At 34.3% G+C, this 24,983-nt stretch overlaps 1 protein-coding gene across 1 annotated transcript in view; it reads left to right on the forward strand.

Annotated features, from left to right (window-relative positions):
* The window catches only part of DACH1 (dachshund family transcription factor 1), a 421,261-nt gene that overhangs the window by 284,821 nt on the left and 111,457 nt on the right, over positions 1-24,983 (forward strand). Inside the window, exons 4-5 of the mRNA XM_032841074.1 lie at positions 7,204-7,376; positions 22,340-22,475. Coding sequence (XP_032696965.1) covers positions 7,204-7,376; positions 22,340-22,475 — 309 coding nt within the window. The remainder of the gene's footprint in view (positions 1-7,203; positions 7,377-22,339; positions 22,476-24,983) is intronic.

Raw genomic sequence — 24,983 nt, forward strand, 5'->3', positions numbered from 1 at the left:
ATGAGATATGTACATATACAAATTTTGGTCTCTGGAAATGGCCTTCTCTTTGGGCATTGAAACCTAGGCATTCGTGGTATTTTTGTTTTTGCTAAACCACGATACCTAAACTGGAATATTTTATTTTAGTTTGTTTTATTTTTAAAATTGTGCCTATAATTAATTGTACCTGGAAAAGATGACTTCTTCTTCATTTTAAAATAATTTGATGAAGTTGAACCAAAACACCAAAAGATTTCAGTGTTTTTTTAAGCTAATGTAGATCAACTGAGCTCAGACATTATCCAGAAAAAGATTTAAAGATTGCATTGCAGTAACTCATGAGAGGACTGTTTCACCTGTTTATGCAAAGCGCTAGGAGTAGAGCTGCAATTTGTATCTCATTTTTCACCAGGGTGAAGTTAACCCTCTGACAGATAATAACTTGTTTATTCTCACTACCTTTGGAATAACAACTGAATGTCCATAGTGTCTGTGACTAGTATTTACTCTTACTGAATAGTCTTGTCTCCATTGTTAAGATGGCATTGACATCCTTCTAAGTGGTCTCCAATGGTATGGAGTAAATGCCTGCTCTTGCCATCATTTTCATTGTAAACAAATCTTGACAATGTCAGGTTCCCGTCACAGTCTATCAGCGTCACTCACTAAGCAGTGGTGTGACCGCTAGTCTCTCGGAGATTTGCCTCCTTTATCAGGGTCAGCCTGTGGGAAAATCTGAATGAATAGTTACATGTTATCTAGATATAAAGGACAATAACATTTATGTGTACTTTTACTATTATAATGCATGATAGTTTAAAGGTGTTTATTTTCTTACAGATAACTTTAATTTTGTGTTTGGTTATTTTACATGTACTCTATCCAAAATTCATTAAAAATACTATGGGCTTCCCTTTTGGAATCTGTTTCTCATTAGATATATGCAAGATAAAATAATAAATATGATTATCTGGGCTAGGCTACTTGGTGCCACTCATATACATACCTAAAGTTTGTGGTTGGTTTTTTTTTTTTTTAAAAGAGAAACAGTGCTTCCCCAAAACATTTTGCATTTCCTTTTCTACTTAAAAAATTGTGTTCCAAAAAACAAAGTGATCTTGTCTTCTTTGCTAATGATTATCTCCACATTTAATATGGTAATCTTTTTTTTGAACATCTGTCTTAATCGATAATTTAATGTTTCAGTTGATTTGCAAAATAGCATTCCAAATGCTAAACATCCACATTTCTTTCCCTTTATTTCAGTTTCATTTGCAAGAATCTGTTACTAAAATTTCATTTATAATACAGCCATATTTGTCATTGGTTCTATTGAATATACCATGAAACAAGATATGGAACAGAATTTTTCTGTGGTCTCGCGCAAGAACAAAAGGTATCAGGCGTTCCTCATTATAAGGAAAGTAACAAGCAGCTACTACTTATTAATAGCCCTCTGAACCAGCCTATTCTATCACTCCAGACCCTACAAATCTCCTCCTCCTGCATTATTAGAGGGTACGACCATAGTAGAGGGGAATTATGGAAATCCTTGTAGTGAAGAGACGGCATCTGATGGGGAGGGAGGCTCACTGATCCCTTTTTGAGAGCGTTTCTTCACACCAGGTAAAGGGAAGTGGGGGGAGTTCCAGGAGAACGATTCAAGGATTATGGGTGACTCCACCTCATTTCAAAGCTGAATGTCTTATTTTTTAAATAACCTCCTCTTCTTTTATAGTATATAAAAGTTAGAGTGTTTCTTAAATCTTTGTGTGGGCATTAATTAAAATTTGAAAATATCTTTCCTGAATTATCTGGTATCTTTCAAATTAGTTGCTCTATCTATTCATTTTGGACCTTCTTTTTCATGGTGTTGCTTTTCCTCAAATTTTGTTCATCTTGTTTTCTCTTTTGCTATGGATTTTTGCCCAGTGACTGTTGATTATCTGTCTTATACAGAATGGAGACCTAGACTAATTAAGAAAGGTAACCAGTACGAAAAAAAAAAGGGGGGTGCATTTCTGTTTTGATGTGAACTACCGCTCTGTTTTCTGTATGTATCTGAGCATGGGGATAAAGAATTGAGAAGTGGTAGGGTAGAGAGAATGGACATAATTGGAACAAGAGGACCCACACCGAGAGAAGGACCTTAGGTTCAAAGGAAATGGCAGTTCCAGGAGCTTAGAAGAAGAGGAAGCTGAGGGAGATTTCCAGAAGTTCCTTTGGAAGGGCCCCTTTAAAGGATCAGACATGGCTTAGGAGATTCTTAGCATTTAGGTACCTGCCATGTGGAAGATGTAAATGGTGGATAGGCAGAGTTATAGCAGTGCAGGGAGGACTTGAGCAGAAACTGGTAGGGTAGGAGGCCTTTATCCTACTATGCAGGAGAAAGAAAGGAGGAGGATGGATAAAAAACTAGCCAAGCCCATGTCTTCCAGACGACCTAGGCTCTAGGGCTGGCCAATGTTGATGGGGAAGGGGAAAGAGAGATGAGTGTTAACTGGAATGAATTTTTTTGTTTGTTTTTGTGAGGTTTTTGTTGTTGTGGTTGTTGTTTTTGTCGGAGAGAGCATGTGTGCCCACAGGGGAGGAGCAGAGGGTGAGGGAGAGAGAGAATCTCAAGCAGACTCCACACTGAACATGGGTCCCAATCTCATGATCCTGAGATTATGACCTGAGCAAAAATCAAGTCAGTTGTTGAATCAACTGAGCCACCCAGGCAACTCCAGAATGGATTTTTCGATTCTAGGAGGCTATTAAGGGGCTGAAAAGGGAGCCTTGACAAAACATGTTTGAAGACACTAATTAGAGGAAAACCAAAGCCATTTTATGTTTGTAACCTATCAGTTCTGACTATCCCATAATCTGATTACCTTTAGAGTAGAGATAGCTTTCAAAATTTAAGAGTTTCTCTTCAAAGCAGTATATTTCTGAATTCAAAACTTGGTCCATCACAAAATATGTATCCCAAAAGATGTTAAAATATAAAATAGGGGCAAGCCAAGATAAGTCATCTGAGCTCATAGACAGACTGAGACAGTGCATCAAGCCATCCGCTTTTTTTTCAGAATCTGAACGATTTTGAAATGTTGAGGTGGAGAGAGTAGAAGGTGGGAGAGAATCTCCCATACTTGGGCTTTACAGATTCACATTTCAGCTACACTGAATCCAAAGATCACCTTGCTTATTCCTGAAGAACATACATCTTTTTACACAAAGGAAAACTAAACACACACAGTCACTTTTTTGTAAATAGGTTCCATATGTTTGTATACATTTTTGTTGATAAATTCTTAATATCTATATAATTAGGCAGGGGAATGGAATTGTTTCAGGTTATATAAAATGCATAATTAACAGCTTTTAGCTAGAGACAGAATTAGTAATCAGGCGTTAATTTCAATTTTCTTTCATTTATGTACCTACTTACCTCTGGCTATTGTAAGACTGTACATTTATTAATTTTCACTCCACCAAAATCATGCTGTAGCTTTCATGGCTGACCTTGATTGTGCTTGTGGTTACACTCTTAACATCAGCATATAGCAGCTGCCTGTTGTGTTCTACTCTCAGCTGAACCTATGTAAGCAGATGTCTATCCTGAGACTGTTTCTGCCCTTCTCCACAATCTGTGTGTATGACCAGGTATGGGAGATCCTCTCTCCCTGCCACTCCCTATCCCCAACATAAATGTATGATTATAGATCCCAAGTAATCAACAGCTGGATACACTCTCTGAGTCTTTTCATAAACTCATATCCAGTTTCCTTGGCTTAAACCATTTTATAGTTTTATTTTATGAGTTTTTGCATACATGCTTTGACAACCTATTACAGTATGTGTTCTTTGAGGATACAAGGGCTATATCAAGTTCATCTTGTTTTTCCATTGTAAAGTCAAGAAACACTGTGATTCCATAGAATGGGGAAGGAGAAATTCATCAGTTCTTTTCTGTTTCTCTCTAACTCTCCTTAGCAAATATAAGAATATAAGAATTTTTCTTACATCTTTAATCTTCTTTCTCTTGCAAGATTTCATGTAGGCATGGTAGTACACTTTACTTTTAAAGGTATATATGTGTATATGTGTGTATATGTATTTGTATGTAGGCATAGTGTGTGTGTGTGTGTGTGTGTGTGTGTGTGTGTATAGGCTTATATCAATCCCACTGAATATGTTGGCTTAAACCAAAGCACCTGAAATTATACATTTAATAACTATGGGTAAGTCTTGTTCTGAAATGGCCTATTTTCAATTCTTATTTATTCATGTTAACAGAAGAAAAGGATGTTATAAATAATGCAAAAATCACTTACAGCTGACTTAGTTATATATTGTATATTTTTCATCAGACTTAGTTTCTTAATTGTTTGCTCTATTTATTACCCAAATGAGCTAACATCATGAGTATTTAACAAATGATGATTGGTGGAGATGGCTAGGAGCATTTTATGTAGTGGGAAAATCCAATCTAGTGTTATAAACTTGCTATGGAAAATTCACATATGGATGATTGATATTTACCTTACACAAGGGACTAATATTCTGTGATGCAAAAGAGATGTGAAAATAGTTGGTATTTTGTCTATAATCTGTTTCTGAATGATTCAGTCAGAATTTTGGCTTAATATTTTATATAATGTGAAAAACAGAGTTACAGTGCTTCTCCACTATGACAGTAAAATTGAAATGTATTTGGAAAAATCACTTCTTCCAACTTATTAACTGGCAATCAGAATTCAAATAAAAGAAGAAATTGGTTCAAGTGAACAGAAAAGCAAAAGTGGGTAATAGATATAAACAGAGCTCAAACTGAATCTAAAATAATGAATGTGAATATTTTTCTACACTCCATATATTAATTGCCCATATAAGCAAAATACTATGTAAATATAAAGCTTGCTTTTGTTGGGTATCGTAAATGAAATATGTAGAGATTATCCATTAATTACAAATTCCCAATTCAGTTTTCACATTCAAATAGCATTCACTCCAAAGTATTATTTCTGTATCAACTGTCGGTGATTATGCCTCAATTTTTGTTTTAACTGATACTATGAAAAGTAAAAATGTAAAGAAAAAATTTGACCATTCATTGATAAAGGTGTTGTAGAGTGGAGATCTTAAAAATGTTTTATCACTCAATGTTTACGTGATACCATACCTTTGAAAAATTCATACTTACAATTTTTACATATTTGACTAGGACCTTGGCATAAGTGTCAAAAAAGGCATAAATAAAAAAGTAAAGTACATCAGTTTGAGAATATGGAAGTGAACTTTTATATCACAGTGTAGGAACAAGCTGGAGAAATTTCTTTTATGAGTCATTTCTGGATGAAACTATAAACTTTTTTTTAGCCAAAAGCTGTCATGGTTTCTTGTAAAATAATAAAGATAATAAAGATATCCATTTTAATTGATTCTTTTCATTGTTTAATAAAATTGCTTTGTTTGATTGCTGAAGAATTTGAATTGAGTTTTCATTACCCACTTCTGAACAATTTACTCTAAGATCCAGACAGTATTGAGCTAATGAGTTTGAATTTATATTGAACCTTAACTGTCTTCGTGAAGTAAATGGAAAAAAATCATGGCAGTAACTAAGTATTCTTCATTAAAAACTATGTCGTAGAGATTTTACAATGAGGTTTTTAATAGAGCTAAAGCATTGAAATTGGAGTTTTACCAACTTTACTGTTTCTAAGCACATTACAAGAAATATGATTTCCTTTTTTAAGAAATGAAAACTCATAAACTGATGGGGGACATTACAGAAATTTTCTTTCAAGTGGGTAGTTTGTATATTCAACAGATTCAGTTAAACAATAAGTTAATTTAATTTGGGGACATATCTAAATTCAAATTATTCATAAACACCTTCTAAGATATATTCTATTAGGGTGTTTCAGAATCTACTGAAATCTAAGACATGGCCATCATTATTAAGATACCAGCCCACAAATGTACTGTTTTGACTTTGATACTATATTGCCATAATCACCAACTTTTGTTTCTCTGTAGTTGGAAAAAGGTGATATATTTATTGATACACACACATTTCATTTATAAACCTTTATAAAGTTATCTCTTATGTTCTTTGTACTATTTCTAACCAAGTGGGGGCATTTAATGATTCCATGTTTAGGATTTGTGGTGGAATTCCATGAGGAACTTTAATTCTGAATGGTGGCTAGAATATCACTTAATATAAGGATAAGTCTACAACTACCAGGGGTCTTCTGTTCCACAAAGTAATTAATTCTCTAGGTATATAACAGAACCCATTGTAACTTAATTTGGTTAGTCAAACTAGATTAGACTCCAAAAATAGGCTAAATATTGTAGAATTTTTTTTTTTTTAATTGAGAACCTATGTAAGATAAAAACAAAAAAGAAAATATGGTTTGGGGGAAATTTACTTACTTGAAATTATATCCCCAGAAGTTGCCTGGCCAATATCCAAATGGGGTATACTGTCTAAAACCTCATTTCAAAATAAATAAGTAAGTAAGTAAGTAAATAAATAAATAAATAAAACCTCATTTCAAATTAATCATTAGAAAACTGGGAATAATATTGTATCTGATTGTATATATCCATTCCCCACAAGCAGCAGTGATGTCTCCTGGGATAAGGAAACACCTTACTCTTACCCACCCCAGGGTTCTCATGCTTCTCTTACCCCACTCTGCATTCCTGGACCTCGCAGCCTCGCACTTCGTCATCCTCTCCACCCCCTTCAGCAGAACCACCTTCTGCCAAATTGTATAATGGCATGTCTTAGCACTAAAAGTAGTTGCACAGAAAAAAGAATCTAATTATTGGATAGTAAAATATAGGACAGAATAAAGAGATAATTAATTGTGATAAGCTAAAAAAAAGCCCTCATATTTTAAACAAGAATGAGACTGATCAGAAGAATAATACAACAAGAAATTGACCATTTGTATGAAACACATGACGCGTGGTGACAGGATAAAACATGGCACCGGACTAGTTAGCCTTAAAATTAATTCCCTTGAGTGGTGAGTGGATATTGTTGCCTAAAAGGGGACAAATATTTTTCCTTTGGCAATCATTATTAGAACATCTTTTAAATGCTTAAATTTTCAATGATTTATGTTTTTTGCCATTTTAATAAATGAGATATACCATGTTTCATAGTTTTCATAGTTTTATTTGACCAGAGCAGTGATGATATATGTATATTTTTTATAGGACTGGAACTTCCTTTCATGATGATGCCCCATCCTCTAATCCCTGTCAGCCTACCTCCAGCATCTGTCACCATGGCAATGAGCCAGATGAACCATCTCAGCACCATTGCAAATATGGCAGCAGCGGCCCAAGTTCAGAGTCCCCCATCCAGAGTTGAGACATCTGTCATTAAGGTAACTGTTTTCTTACATGATTGTTTTGGCCTCTACCAAACGTCATCTTAAACCGCCATCTCTTAATCTGTGATTTTATTATACACCTCTAACTTCAAAACAGCCAGGTGATAGGAAATAAATTATGAGGAAAAATCACTTACAGTAATTAGAACCAGGTAGAAACAGGGGTATAATACTAAACCATACTAGGTTAGGCTACCCTTACATTCGGTGTTGTATCTATTAAGAGAAAGATGAACACAGGAAATGAATTGATACATTTCAAATAATGCGTGTGTTTAAATGGTTGTATTAGCAGGGCATGCGTGTGTATACACATGTGGTGTTATGAGCCTTAAGGTGTGGAAAAGTATTTGATTTGTTTTTAGAAGACAAGAAGTGTTAAATTATGGTTTTGCCACTTAATAGCTGTGTTGCCTTGGGCATGTGACTCAATCTTTCTAATTCTATTCTCCATATAAAAAATAGATAATATGGTATAGGTGAAAAAAATAAACAAAATGATAAAATTCATTGTTTTTTATAAATTCAAAAATACACTATATGTGGAAGATAACATTGTTGTTATACAAAAATCACATGTGTGTATATACACAATTTTTTCTCTCCCTCCCCTTGTGTGGGAAGTTATGTGTATACCTATATATATGTATGGGTATACTTTTCACTTATTTTATAATGTGTATTTATATCAAATTACTTTAAGTGCACTGTCAGAATATATTATTAATTTTTAAACTAAAAGATACCTCATGCTCATCTTTATCTGACATAATCATTACCTTGTTTTCCTGAATATAATACACTTGAATTTAAGGGAGCCTCTGGAGCATGTCTTACATAAAAGGTCCTGTTAACAATTCTTATTCATTGCTGGTAAAAATGCAAAATGATATAGCCATTTTGGGAGACAGTTTTGTGGTTTCTTGCAAAACTAAACATACTCTAACCATATGATTGTATATTTTGCCACCTCCTTGGTATTTACCCAAAGAAGTAGAAAATTTATGTCTACACAAAAACTTGCACATGGGTATTTATAGCAGCTTTTTAAAAAATAATTGCCCAAATTTGGAAACCACCAAGATGTCTTTTAATAGGTGAAAGGATAAAAAAAAAATGGTACCTCGTGACTTTGTTAAATTAACATTTGTTAAATGGACCGTAGGGTGCTTGATGGTGAATCATGGTCCAACAACAGATTATAAGAAAAACTGAAGTAGAGAACTTTATTACTCATGAGTCCTAGAGGAAGTACCCAGAGGTGTACCTCAAGGGATCACATGATGAGGTCAAGGCAGAGTTCAAAAAGAACAAGGCAGGATCTGGGGCAGATGCCTATATTAAGGTCCATGGGTAGAATTCTTTGAGGTTCCTTGGCTAGGCCTAGATTGGTCCATTAAAACCAGAAGAGCTGAATTTTGGTAAACCCCACAGGGGTCCTATGTAAGAGGAGACTGCTAATCTCACATGCTGTTGGGGGAGATCCTATCAGGGACTTATATTTGCCTGTGACTCTGTGGTTGCTATCTGGGGCATGTATGTGTTTGCAAGTCCCTCCAGGACAGTTGGCCAAACAAAATGGATACCCAGGCAGCAAGACCATGGAGTAGCTTAGCTAAACTCTTGATGTCATATAATGGAATTATTATTCAGAACCGCAAGGAAATGAGCTATCAAGCCGTGAAAAGACATGAAGAAAACTTAAATGTATACTGGTAAGTTAAAGAAGCCAGACCAAAAAGATTACACACTATGATTCTAAGTGTAAGACACTCCAGAAAAGGCAAAACTATGGAGATACTAAAAAGATCTATGGTTCCAGGGCATGACAGGGATGAATAGGGAGAGAATAAGGAATTTTTAGGACAATTATAATGCTCTGTATGATACTAAATGATGGGTAATGTCATTATACATTAAAAAGAAAAAAGGCCTTGTGACTACTTATATAGAATGTTGAATAATATGCTAATAGCAGTTTTTCTTACAATAATGGCTCTATAAACAAAGATGTATACTAGTCCCTCATATCATTTTCGGAAGTATCCATATCAGGAAAATTATAGATAGACAAATAGATTATAATATATAATTATATTATTTCTGTATTATGATATATAGATATTCCATTATTTTCTATAAATATATATATTACAGAAGACCCAGATCAACTTAAAAATCTTTAGCTGAGAAAATGCCAGTGAACACTACATAAAAAGAAAAAAAAGGAAAAGAAAAGGTACTAAGTATTATAGAATGTGATTATTCTAATTTTTGAAAATTTAGTAATGATTACTATAGAGAATCACCCTCATAATATTAATTATATAATGTTCACTCTTGAAACTGGGAATTTTTATAATTTCTCATTACACAAGATTTAGATTAATAGTTAAAGGAAAAATATGGCAGAAGAGCAGAATTTAGCAGCTTAAAATCTTTTTTTTCCTAAGGATTTATTTATTTATTTATTTATTTATTTATTTGATAGATATCACAAGTAGGCAGAAAGACAGGCAGAGAGAGAGGGAGAAGCAGACCCCCTGCTGAGCAGAGAGCCGGATATGAGGCTCGATCCCAGGACCCTGGGATCATGACCTGAGCTGAAGGCAGAGGCTTTAACCCACTGAGCCACCCAGGCACCCCAGCAGTTTAAAATCTTAATGGGTGACTTTGTTATAAACTCTATCTAGGTAAATTGGACATCAGCTAGTAGCACATGGATCCAAAAGACTCCAATTACATTAGAAGCTTGGTTTGTTTTATATTTTCAATACAGATATATATATATATATATATATATTTTAAAGATTTGTTTATTTATTTGACTGACAGAGATCACAAGTAGGCAGAGAGGCAGACAGAGAGAGAGGAGGAGGAAGCAGGCTCCCCGCTGAGCGGAGAGCCCGATTTGGGGCTCGATCCCAGGATCCTGAGATCATGACCGGAGCCTAAGGCAGAGGCTTTAACCCACTGAGCCACCCAGGCACCCCCAGATATATTTTTAAAATAGTTTGTGTTTTATCAGATGTTGATTAGAATACTTAAGTGAAACTTCCTTTAATAAATCCTTTATCGTCAGAGTTAAGGTAAGTAAGAGGAAGGAGTTGGGTTTCCTCCAAAAGGCATCTATAGAAAACAATCTAGATTACTGAAAAGTCAGCAACATTCCTGTGGTTTCTTAAATTAAGGTTGGCAGTAGAAAGGAGGGAGATAGGGAAAAAGGAAGGAAATATGCAAAAAGGTAATAAGAAAGGGATGGAGCTCTGTGTCTTGAAATGTGTGCCAACACCCCCCACATTATAGTGATATCGCATTTCCTAGTCTCTTGGGGCAAATATTTTCAGAAACTTGGCTATGGATAGATTAAAGGAAATTATGGACTTTTGAATGCACTGGTGGTATAAGTGATCATAGTAGTTAAATAAGAAACAATGGCTCCAATTAAGAATGATTAGAGAAAATAAAAACTGATAGTTTTTAATTTATTATTTATCATTAGTAAAACAAAGCTGGTGGCTTTAATTGCCAGCGTCAAAGTGAAGTTCCGTTGGTCATTGTGAAGTTCTGAAGGGCCTATCTGCCCCTTTCCTCTGATGCTAGCCACCTGTATACTTTCAAATTTGATGCTGACAGGTAAGGATCATAGAGAACAAACAGTTTCAAGAAAAGCATGAGACAATTCTAATAATTTTTGTAAAAAAAATAGCCAGACTGGTAAAAAATTGAGAGAATGGCCCCAGAGAATAAGGGTGAGGAATAGGTTCTTTACCGAATTCTAAATATTAGGGGAAACAAGTTAATAAATCAACCTTCCTAAATTTCTATACAATGGACTTTGTAGCAAAACCAGTATTCAGTAAACTCCCGTGATATGTATCAGTTAAACTTAATGAGGGAAGTTTTATTTTCCCCAAGAAAATGTTTGACTCCTCTGTCATATTAAATAGTATGAAACCCAAGTGGGCAATTAGAATAATGCTTGCAACTTTGCCTGAAAAGATTCTAATTGTGAAGACCTATTAAAAGTGAAATGTTAAATGCTAGAGAAGAAGATATACCCCCATCTGAAGGAATGATGGAACTAGGGAAGTAGGCTTGAAGGGAAAATAGAAGTTTGAGGGGTTTTTCATGTGCTGGAACATACCATTTATATTTTTGAGAGTAATGATAAGACTTAAAATGATAGCTCAACCTACAAGAGAATGGCAATAATTTATAGGACAGCGGTGCCTGGGTGGCTCAGTGGGTTAAGCCTCCATCTTTAGCTTAAGTCATATCTCAGAGTCCTGGGATCAAGCCCCGCATCCTGCTCTCTGCTCAGCAGGGAGCCTGCTTCCCCCCTCTCTATCGGCTGCTCTGCCTGCTTGTGATCTCTCTCTCTGTCCAATAAATAAATAAAATCATTAAAAAAAAGAATTTATAGGACAGACGAGAAGTGAAAACAAAGCTCTCAGAGTTACATATTTTAAAGCATTCTATACTTACCTGTTTCTAGAAGGTAAAGGAGCTTCAATGACTTTCTCATAAACTTATTTATGAGAAGGTACATACTAGTACATGCAATGGAACAGTGTCCAAAAGTTGTTTCCTTGGGTAACATTCACCCTGCTTCCCCAGTTTTGGCATGGACTGTGAGTTAAGAATGGCTTTATACTTTTAAGTGGATGGGGAGAAATATCATAGGAAGGAGAATTTTTCATGACACATGAAAATTCTATGAAATTCAAATTTTAGTGTCCATAAATAAAATGTGTTTGTAACTTAGCTACTCTCTTTATATAATGTCTATGGCTATATTCACATACAGAGCAGAATTGAATAAAATATTTACTAGCTGGCATTTTACAGAAAGTGATAGCTGATACCCACATTAGAGCTGTTGATTAACTCAAATACATGTGAATCTTAGGCTGTGGATAATTGATGCAGCTAAAGCTAAACTCTCAAACATTATGGGGCCACAGGATTTGGTGTGGAAAAATCAAAGAAACTAAAAGGACGGAGGAAAAGAAAAGTACATAGACATAGATGAAGATAATACCACTGTAACATTGTAAATAGCTCTGAAGGCAAAGCGTCATGATGGAGTCTGCCAAAATTAAACTTAGATTTTCTCCTGCTGATTGGTTTGAACTACTAGAAAAAATATAGTAAGATAACTTTGAGGAGGAAATGGGCATATATTGTTTACACAATAATTCTAATTTAAATCCCTAATAGCCAATTGCCTATAAGTATATATATATTGAATTACTATAAGCTCTATATTAGTCTATTATGTATCAGTGAGACTCATATATGTTTGCTGTTTAATGTTCTATGAATGTTACAAATGAAGAGACATAGACTTGAGATGTCAGATGTTACATAATCCAGCTTTCCCTGCGGTGGGGTAGCAATTCTTCCATCATCCCTAGCCATTTTTATATGTCTAAGCTTTTGTGGAAAGCCTACTCTATTTTTAGCAAATTCAAGAGTGAGGTGGGCCTAGATTTGCTTCTACCTTAACTTTATTACATTCTCCGTGAAGAAACAAGTCTACTAATTCTTCTGTGTTCTAGCCATTTAAATAAACAAATCCTCTGCTATAGTACCTATAATACCTCTGCTATAGGTACTATAGTACTATAGTACCTATAGCACCTATAGCAGAGGTTCTATACCTATAGTTTAGTACCTCTGCTATAGTACCTATTTGGTCCTCCAGACCAAATATCCTCATTTCTTTTGACCACTCCTCATCAGGCTTCTTGGCTGACCATTTTTTAAAGCACCTCCTGTCCCCAACCCTTCCCATACAATATTCTAGAAGTGAACAGGCTAGTGAAGAGACACTGGAGCAAACATAAGCCTCAGTTTGGAGAATAGTTTATAAATGTCATCATAATTCATAAAACTGTTTTGCTAGCTGAATGTGTGACCCCTTAAGTGACATGCCTTTTCAATATGAAATTTTATTAAGCCAATTTGATTAAGCCAATTCTTTGTTTTTTTTTACTAGGAATTTGCATTTGTCCATATTAAGTGTGTTTCCCAGTCCACTGATTTAGGCTTTTTAGATAATTAACTTTTTTAAAAAAATTTGAGTATTGTTGACAATACAACACACAATGTTATATTAGTTTCAGTACAACATGGTGATTCAACTTCTCTATACTCTATGCTATAATCACCACGAGTGTAGCTACCATCTGTCACCATGCAACACTGCTACAGTATCATTGACTATATTCCCAATGGTGTGTCTTTTGTTTCTGTGAGTTATTCATTCTATAACTGGAGGCTATTCTTCAGATACTTTTGAGTCTTGACATTCTAAACTATCATATTAGCTATTTATACAATCTTTGTATCATTTCCAAATTGTAAAAGGATGTATTACTTGTACTACCTTAAATCATTGAGGAATATAAACAGCATAAATCAAGAGATCAATTCTTCTTGTCATTAGAGAATTCCTAATAGGCTGAAATGTTCTACTAATTGATTCTCTTTAGGTATCATTCATCAAGTAACCCCAAATCTCCCTGAATGAATCAATATTTTTCTCACATTTTATTTAATAAATTCATAATGATATCATAAGGACTTAGAAAAAATAGTTCTTGTTGAAAAAAATAAAATTATAAAAGAAAGGCAGAATATTTTAGTGGTTTAAAACGTAGGTTATGGAGGAAAGATTCTTGGGTTGATAGTCCAGTTCTACCACCTCTTTGTGATGGTGACCTCAGACAAGTTACTTAATATCTTTGTCACAGTGGGTTAGTGACATTCCTACCTCATCAGGTTGTTGATGGATTGAATTAGTGTTTATAAATAACATCGTTAGAAGTTTTTGTACACTGACATTATCTTCTCCCCAAATATTCACAAACATCTGTTTAAATAGGTTCTAGAATCTTATAAGGAATTAGTGTCAAGCTTCTGAAATAGAGTCAAAATCATAAAGAAGAACTTTTTTTTTTTTCTTTTTCAGCCCTCTTCACCTAAGAAAAGCACTGCAGTTTGCATGGGGGGGGGGTTGTAATGCAATGGTATACAAAGCAGATTTTTAAATGCATTTTTTCCAGATTTCATTCTTTTCAGGGTTAATATAGAATTGTTTTTGAGAAAATTGGCAATATTCAAATTACTCTACATTCTTGATAAACATCTTTCTTTCTTGCCACATTATAGGGATTCCTGAGAACAAGCAATATGACTTAAATTTGTTAGTCTTCTCCACCAACCTCTTGTGTGTGTGTGTGTGTGCACGAGAGAGACAGAGACACCTTAGGACAATCTCATTTAAAGAATTAAACATTGAAAAAAATGAAATACAATGTATAAATTTCCATTCCCTAATACTTCTCTTCAAAGTAGGTCCTTAAAGTACTATTTAGTAAATAGGACTTTATGTGCATGAAGTTTAAAATGTTTAAATATTATGAAAACTAGAACTGGAGTGACCTGATTCTCAGAGTACATGAAAATCCTAGAGCAATGTCATGTCCCTTATGTTTGTTTTTAGGTACAGAATAGTTTATTTTGGGGCAATCATAAATAACTCTAGATGTATGCATGACTTTTAGATATTTTTCACAGAAAAGTTGACTTCGTATAATTTTTACTTGGATTTAGAAAAAACAAGTATACTCTCTTAATGTTTATTTGGGTGTTAATATTAAATATGAAGAGGATGCTCACAAGAAAAAGAAAGTGTTAAAATATAACCACTGCTAAGTATACCTGCATCAATGTACTTAAACAAATCACATTTATTTATTTTTTTAAGATTTTATTTATTATTTGACAAAGAGAGACACAGAGAGAGAGGGAACACAAGCAGGGGGTGTGGGAGAGGGAGAAGCTGGCTTCTTGCTGAGCAGGGAGCCGGATGCAGGACTCCCAGGACCCTGGGATCATGACCTGAGCCAAAGGCAGATGCTTAACAACTGAGCCACAGAGGCACCCCAAAAACACATTTATTTAAACCCATAAGTTGTTAATAATACTAATTAACTAACTCATAGTTCACCTTTGAAATCTGGGGAATTGACTTTTTAAAGGACAAATAAATGTTTAAACAAAGGATGCATTAAAGGGTGGAATCCTGCATTTTCCTGGGTTTCCCATACAAACTGTTCCTCAGAATAATCATTAATTCAGTAGGGAAACTTTCTGTTTATATAAATCGTCTAGCCAAAAAAAACAAAACAAAACAAAACAAAAACAAAAAAAACAAAAAATAAACATATGAATAAGGAATGATATATTTAGAATGTCACCAAATTGCCAGTCCTAAGGAAGTAGAGTCTAGGCCATGATCATCAGTGTGAGCCAGCATCATAAAATGCAACCAAGGAGACAGCATGGGACATGCAGAACCATCTACGAGGCAGTCTTGCCCCAAGCTCAACTTGAATCAAGTATCCAGATTTAACTATGTAGGACATTCAAGGTACAGAGGAACATAGAGATAAATTACACCCTTAAGGAACTGCATATGGCCAGTTCAGTGTGGTTATAGACTGTAAGAACATATACAGTGCCTTAACTAGATAAAAATTTGGCGTTAAACATTTGCCATGCACAGAGAGAATGACACCACTTAAGAAATAGCAGTGTTGACCAAGACAGAACTTAGCTTTTTCTCCTTCCTCTCCTCCCTCTGCGCCCCCTTCCTTGAGTGTGGGAAAGGAGGAAGTCCTATCTTTTCATTAGGTTGCTAGTATTTATTCTTACATAGGGATGCGTTATGTCCCTGAGCCAAGACCATATGCTGTTTAAACTAACTGTAAGACTTTATATTAACAAACAGTAATCTGAAATTATGAGGCTACCTGAATTTTCATACAGATACAGGAAAAAAATATAGTCCCCTACCTCCACTGAATAAGTTTGAAGAGACAGCGGGAGAATAAAACTAAGTTGTTTATCATTATACTCATGGGTCCTACCAGTTTCACATTCAGCAACATTAAGTATTTCTTGTGTATCATCACCAAAACAAATAAAAAGAGCTATGTAAATATTCCTTGAAGCCTCACTTTAGAACTTTGAGTCATGGAGTTTTGATGGTGTCCTGCCTGGTTCTCTACAGATGCAAGTATATTAGCATCATTTACTATGTCTTCCAAAATTCCTTGTTAACACTTTCCTGGGTCCAGAAACCTATTTCTACTATTTGTTTTCTCTGATAATTTTCACCAGAACAAGGGAATTTAGATGTCATGCTTAATCAGTGTACATATATGTTTCTGAACTCTGCTAACATTTCCTAGTTTATGATAGATGCTCCATGAGGGAAAGGATTTCCATCAGTTCTGTTTAGTTACATATAACCAGAGCCCAAGACACTGGTACAGTTTAGATGGTTTAGTAAATATGCTTTGAATAAATGAATTTAAGTGTGAGTTGTCTTAAAGCTCAGGAGTTTGAGTGATATAAAGTATTAGTCAACTTCAATTTTGTAAGTTAACAGTTATATCAAGATAACATTTAATGTTAGAAATATCTTCTCCCCAGTCCTACAACATATTCAGTCAGGGAATCTCAAACTCAATAAACTTATGAAAATCCAGATAATTAGAAAGAGAGCAACATAAAGTAAACCTAGGTAAAATAATTCTTCAGAGAAATCCATTGTGATTGGGTTTGTGATCATTTGGACTTACACTAAGAAAATATTTTAAGTTAATAAAATATAATGCATTTTGTGAGGAGAGGAGACAATATAATTTTTAAATATTCAACAGCACATGTGTAATACTAAACATTTTATACTTTTTATTTTAAAATTTTGGAATACATTATTTTGAATGCCACCTTTGATTCTGAATTATCTTAGAGACTAATGCTTCTTGTTCTGCCCAGAGGCAATAAATGAAGCCTTTTCTTTATTGTTATTCTGCTACCATTAGTTTATTAGTATGACCTTTTTTTTTGTGAGAGGGTATTCCTCTTAAATTTTCATTTATTATTGTGGCTGTTTTTATAAAGATGGAACATTGCAAAGGATTGTGTTTTATTGATTGGTGGAGTTATGATGCAGGACTATAAAGCAGTGTGTTGAAGTATTAAATTAAATATTCTTCCTCTTTGTCCTACTTCAGGCCCATCTTGGAGGTTAAAGGGTATTACACAAATGAAATGATAAATCCAGTTTACATAGTTTCCCTATAGACATTGAACTGCTTCTTTCTTATTATGTCTGAATAAAACTCATTATCTATTTTGTTTCAGTAATAATTATGAGATTCTCTCCTAAGCAATTCTTTACTGTCTCCATTATTCTCCATCTTATAGCATACTCTGGAAAGGCAAGCATATAAATATGATAAAAGAATTAAGCTGTTGAAATAAATTAATTTATTGTGCAACAATGTATTCAAATCTTACTTGCTCAGTGGATTTTACTTTAATGAAATTCTTCAAAGAACAATACATCATGTTCCAAAGATTGAAATTATACATTAAGTGAAATGACTGAATATGTTGTGTCTCAATTTATAGAAAGTTTCAATGGAATACTTAGCTTTTAAATAATAAAAATTTGCATAAATTAAAATATTTTCTTTAAATGAAAGTACTAAGTATTGTCTTTGTATCCTTTGTTCTTAGACAGTTATAATTAAAGTAAAAATAAGCTAAAGCTAAATTAAATACACTTTCACCTACATTTTCTAAGCCTTAAATTATGCTTTTAAGATGTATTTTACATTAGATTTAAATCTAGTTTATTTTTTTTACCCGATTTATTATATGATATTTTAGAGTATTTTGAATGTATAAATGAATAAGTAAATAATGCATGAATGAAAAGAATCATTAAGGAAAGCTTTGACAGTTAAACATATTGTCTAATGAAATAATTTTTATACTTCTGTGGAAAATAAAACAACTAATTGTTTTTAATGGCATAATCATTGTTGCTAGAATTTTACACATTAAATATTTAAGTATTTTATGAGTTAAATATCTCTGGAAAAAAAACAGTTTCTCATGCTTTCCATTAGCACCAGTAAGAAGTCTGTTATGACAGGAAACTTAAGACTTGCAAAATAACTTCAGAGGGATTGATTTATTTCAAGATCTCACTTTGTCTCTGTGCCTCCAAACGTGTGCCACTGCATATATGATCACTTACATCACTATTATGACAAATATTAAAATGTAATAATGAATAAACATTGATATCAGTGACTTTTTCAAGAAAATAGAATGGTTAAGTTAGAAAACTGTTTTTTTGTCAATTAAAAGTATAGAGCTTTCTTTTTCAAATACTTACCACGTAGTTTTGTGTAATCCAAGTGTTGAGAACCAGACATATTAGGGATTACCTTCCAAGTTTAGACTCATTTGCCTTTTTATTAGAATTTTTAGAAATCAAGGTTAGACTCCTTAGAGTTTTTCTCTGGTCATTTACTCCATTAACATTAGCATAAATTATTAATACATATACACAGACTATATAAGAATTCTATGTAGTAAATTCTATACAGTATACTGAATTCTATATAGTATTATATGTAAAGGATTAAGAACACCTCTTCCAAGACCTATCTGAGCTGCTACTCGAAAGACGCATTAAGCACAGTGTTGTTTCAGGTAGTTAAGTACATGACCTAATTGGCATTTTGGGAGCTGTGAGAGGATTAACAAATTGTGGGATATTTGTGCAGTTGAATATATTCAACAGTAGAAAAAAATAAACTAATGGCACATGAAATAACTCGGATGAATCTCAAAAAAGGTTTGTTGCTGTGAAGAAGTCAGACACAAATATGTACTGTATCGTTTCATTTTTATGAAATTCTAGAACCAGCAAGTCTATTTTATGGTGATAGAAGTCAGAAAGTGGTTGCTTATAGGAATCGAGAGGAATTGACTGGAAAGGGACAGGAGAAGTCTTTCTGGAGTTATAGGAATGTTCTAGATCTTGACAACTCATCAAACTGAAAACATAATAAATGCATGGTTTGCTTCATAATTTAGGGTAGGTGTGAATGTCAAGAAAAAAGATTTATAATATCAGCTGCTTTTAAAATTATGATGAAAAGATTGGAAGTAACATCAACATCCAGATGTGAAGTCTCTATTCTTTTAAATCATATGTGTTTGTTTCTTAGAAACTTAGGTCATTTATAAGCAGGTGGACTAAAGAACTCATATCATTTAGAAGTTTATCTTCTTTGGGGAGCCTGGGTGGCTCAGTTGGTTAAGTGGCTGTCTTCAACTCAGGTCATGATCTCAGGGTTCTGGGATGGAGTCTCCTGGTGGGCTCCTTGCTCAGTGGGGAGTCTGCTTCTTCCTCTGTCCCATGCCCTGCTCGTTCTCTTTCTCTCTTATTCTTTTATTCTCTCTTATTCTCAAATAAATAAATACTTTTTTTTTAAAGTAACCTCCTTTGATTTATTTAGTTTGGAAAAATAACTGATAATATGTTCATGTTTGTGTGTTGAGACATCAATTTCAAAATATTTAATCTCCAAATTGTGTAGTTGGATACCATCTTTCTTTAGTATCCCTTAGTATAGGAAATGCATGACATGTCGTAAACTTCCCTGAACAATCTAACAGTAAATTTTAGCTCTGGAGGATGTGTGTCTCCCTCTTTCCCTGTTTTCTGCCCCATCTCTCTCTCTCCCTCATTTGCTTATTTTTAGTCATTCAAATGTAACCCCACATGACTTGGGTAGGAAAATATATTGTGTGATGCTTACATTTACCGACATACCAGTCTGTGTTGCTGTTTGCAGAAAATAGAGCACTTAATTCTTAACCTCCGATCAATTAAGGTAAAGGGCGAGTGTTATATGGTACAATATTGATAATACATCTCTCCTTTGGGAGGTTTTAATTGTCTTTTACAGAAACCAATCCACACATTTTAGACCAGTCCAAAAGCTCCTAAAATACAAAAAATATCTTTACAATAAGATTCTAATATGCATTGCAACTTTTGGAAGAATTTAGGTTTTTTTTTTCCTTTGTTTTGGTTACAGTATTGATTGATCTTTCAACTCTTCCGTCATGAACTTTCTTATGGGCCTTTTTTTATTCCATGGAATATATAATGGGAAACTGGTTCATGCATGGATTTTGCAGAAGGCTTGGTCATTTTTCTGCTTATTTTCATTTTATTTGTCATGCTTTTCCCAAATTAAGCCTCCACATATCTGTGGAAGATGTTTATCAACAGTGTTCAGGATTGAAAAATTAAATGGGTGTGAGACAAGTGGTGCTCAATTTTGGACACACATTAAAATCACCTGGAGTCTTAAAAAGTGAAGTCTGGGCTCCACTTCTGATTCAGTGCATGGGACTGTTGTAATAAAGTATCATAAACTGAGTGGTTTGAAGCTACCCAAATGTGTCCACTCACATTTGTAGAGACTCACATTTGTAGAGACTGTAGAAGTCTGAAATCAAGATGTCGGCAGTGTCATTCTCCCTCTGAGCTCCCAGGTAGAACCCTTGCTTACCTCTCCATCACTTCTGGTGGTGCCTGGTCATCCTTGGCATTCTTGCCTGGCAGCTGTGTAATTCTAATCTCTACCTCTATACGTGACATTTTCTCTCATATCTTCACAATGTCTCTTGTAAGGGCACCAGTCATGTTGGATTAAAAGCCCACTCTACTCCAGTAGGACCTCATTGTAACTAATTTCAGCTGCCAAGACCCTTTGTCCAAATGAAGTTCACATTCACAGGTACTGGGGATCAGGACTTCATTTTTTCTGGAGACATGATTCAACCCCTCATACTCAGCAAGACAGAATCTCTGGGAAGGAAGCCCAGGCACAGGCGTGTTACAAATTTCCCAGGTGATTCTAATGCAGAGCAAGATTGGGAACCATCACGGGACTAATAGAACCCCTGAGACTGACAATAGGTACTATAGACCCTCATTCTCAATGGTCGATTGACCTCCTGCAAGTCAATTACATTTTAGAACTTTTTTCTTTTAAATTTCTTAAAGTCTGCTCTTTCAAAATTTGCATTTTTGCACCCAAATAAAGAACTATTGATTTATTCCATATCATGTAGTTACTTCTAACCTTTCAAATATTTATTAATTATTGAAAAGACAGTTCTTCAAGGCCTATGTGCCTTGCTATCTGAAGGCATAAGTATCATGTTGCTCAAAGAAGAAAATGTTAATAAGTGGAGTATCTTATTTCTTAATCTGTAACTCCATTTATAATAGCTCATTGGAGACAGTTATACGATATATTTGCACATTAGTCTAATGGGGAAGGTTCAGAACTTAGCAGGAAAGACAGGGATGGGACCTAAGTGTTAATACAATAGTATTAGGAAACATGATACCAACTTTCCCAAGGATACAACTAATATATATTTCATGAATTTCCTCAAATACATAATACTGGGTTGGAGCTGAGAGAAACAGGTAGTCTGAAAATTATTAGGATCAAAAAAATTATTCCAATGTTAAATAATAATCGATTTCTATGACACCTTAAAATGTGACCATCCAGGTGTGTCCAGAGCAGGGCCATGATGAAAAAGCTGTTAATAACTCCTCTAGTGTTTTTATTATGGTCTGTCACATTGATAATTTGTGTGCTAAATGATCCTTACACACTTGCTACAGCAATAGAACATAGAGAATTCTTTAAATTGATAGTTGTCTGGACTTGATACCTGCTTTGTTCTGTTATTTTGTTGTTGTTCTAATGGGTTCTAAAAGGGTCATCTTTGCTGACCTCCCTTTTTATCCAGAGAGGGGATCCACATTTGCCATTATTGCTTGCCTGTAGAACTTGTTTCCTAACTAGTCTTTCCCTACTTTGGCTTTGCTCAAGATAAAGGGTTAAAATGCCAGTGAAAGATGAATCTATTTCCTTTACATTTCTACAGTACTGCATGAACAAAAACCAACATTCATTAAGTAACGTTCCCATGTATTTACCTCTTTTCTCCCCCAATTCCTTCCCATGGTGCCACAGGAGCGTGTCCCAGACAGCCCTTCACCTGCCCCCTCTCTGGAGGAGGGCCGGAGGCCTGGGAGCCACCCATCATCCCATCGGAGCAGCAGCGTGTCCAGCTCCCCAGCACGGACTGAGAGCTCCTCGGACAGAATCCGTAGGTCTCATACTTTTACTTGTCACCATTTTAAACTTTATTAGGTGCAGCTGGCTTTTCTAATCAAAATGCCCTCATTCCAAATAGATCTCAGATGTATCATGTTCTGAAGCTCTGTAGCAATAGCCATCTCTCAAAATTATGTTTCCCAGTTTGCAGTATTATGAGGTATGGTGCTACATTAAAAGGTTCTGATATAAACTCCCTCTCTTTGATGCCACACATAAAGGTCTGAGCTATGAAACAGAGAAAGTAAGCTTCTAGATTAGTTTCTGAAGTAAACACCTCCAACTCAACAGTTATCTAGTGGCTAAGGATATGATTTGGGGATTACTCAACTTCATTCTTCAGTCCCACCCCTTGCCAGGTTTTGAAATTTATCAATTTTCAAAATTCACCATTGCATTGACAAACATAGCCACAAAGAGGAATTCAAAAAATGAAATTCATAGCAATTAACTTTAAAAAGAATGTCTTCGTCATTCTGATGGTCAGTGGATTGAAGAATTTTAAATTGCTTGAGTTTTAGAATTTGAATTAGTACATCAGTAATGCATATTGTTGTCAGATATTATTGTTGTTAAATTCTAAATTGTAGGGGCTCTTTTATTTCGTGATCACATTTTCAGATATTTAACCAAGAAAATGAAGAGTAAGCTTAAAAATGTGATTCAATTAACTGGTTATTTTGTATCTGTATTTTGTGTCAAGAATCTAATATTGTTTTTCCAATACAACAAACATATTAGCAGTGATTGTGTTGGTTGACAAAATCAATATCATTGTATCCTTTCCAGGATTTACTTTATTTTAGGAAATCGTGTTTGTGATATAAACTTCATCTAATTACACATAACTGGCTGAAGTTATTTGGTTGTTGAGAATATTTTTATAATAGGAAAAACATTTGCTAGAAAGTATATTTATAAGTCATTAAGCAGAAATTTATTTATTTATTCTTATTTATTTGCATAAAGCAAGAATCCTTAGAATGAATGCTATTGAGGTAGATAATAAATACTAGGTTGATTAAATTGTGTACAATTATTTTTAAAAATAGTTAATTATTGAAAGTTATATAGTTCAACATAATTCTATGTTTGGCCTGTCTAAAACATATTTCCCTAATTTTATAAGAGATGAATATAGCTGTGTATTAATAAAAGTGATTGTAACCATTCCCAAACCAATGACATTTTCTGGGGCTGGCAAATCTTGGCTCCCACTACCTCAAACCATCTTTCATATAAAATATTTTCTGTATACTTATAGGCCATGCTGACACTAGAACCAGAAATTTCATGATGCATACTGGTTTCATTTTTAATGCTTTTATAAGATGTCATCACTGAAAAGACACTGTCCTTCTAGAGAAAGTAAAATTTTTTTTCACAACACTTAAATGGAAATTATGGGCAGATAGGGAACAATTTGAAAGAATTTTGTCATACATTCATGTTTTAAATTAATCATTGTGTTCTTTTTTATTCTTGATAGAACAAAGGAGAAATTTTTGCATATTTGGACTACCATAATTGTCCAAGTGGAAATACATACACTTGCACACAAATTCATGCATACACACACACACACACACACACACACGTAAATACATGTTCATGCATATGCATATTTTAATTTTTGTTTTGAAAATTAGACTGGCACAGACATTTAAAAAATAATACAAAGAATCCTTTCACACTCATCAGTCAGACGCACCCAGTCAACAATGTCTCTGAAAAAGCTATCTTTTTTTTTTTTTAAATATTTTTATTTATTTATTTGACAGAGAGAGATCACAAGTAGACGGAGAGGCAGGCAGAGAGAGAGAGAGAGGGAAGCAGGCTCCCTGCTGAGCAGAGAGCCCGATGCGGGACTCGATCCCAGGACCCTGAGATCATGACCTGAGCCGAAGGCAGCGGCTTAACCCACTGAGCCCCCCAGGTGCCCCTGAAAAAGCTATCTTGATTAAGGCATAATGGCACGTTAATGTCCGGAGGCATAATGACACGGACACCACGTTCCTTTACCTCAAATACATCATTGTTTGTCTTCTCGAAACAAGGAATTTCTCTTATTCAATCACAAAACAATGATCAAAATCAGGAAATTAAAATTATGTTTAAACTATAAATCTTTTTCAAGTTACACCAACTTTCCTACTAATATAATTTTTTATTTTTTTCTTCTAATGCTTTTAATAGGAAAAGATTTTTCCTTACTGGTCCAAAAGCCAATCCAGGATCACATATTGAAATTACTTGTCATATTCCTTTAGTCTCTTTTAATCTGGAACAGTTCTTTGTTTTTTGTTTTGTTTTGTTTTGTTTTGTCTTTCAGTATCTTGACAATCTTTTTTTGAAGAATATAGGTCATTTATTTTGTAGAATTTCCTTCAGATTGGATGTTTTTGTTTTCTCATGATTAAACGTTCCTTGAATTATGAATTTTTGGCAGGAATCACAGAGGCATGATCATGTGTCTTTCTCAGTACATTGTTCCAAGAGA

This window comes from Lontra canadensis, unplaced genomic scaffold (genome assembly GCF_010015895.1).
Source record: "Lontra canadensis isolate GAN:19392208 unplaced genomic scaffold, GSC_riverotter_1.0 scaffold119, whole genome shotgun sequence".
NCBI classification, from domain to species: Eukaryota; Metazoa; Chordata; class Mammalia; order Carnivora; family Mustelidae; genus Lontra; species Lontra canadensis.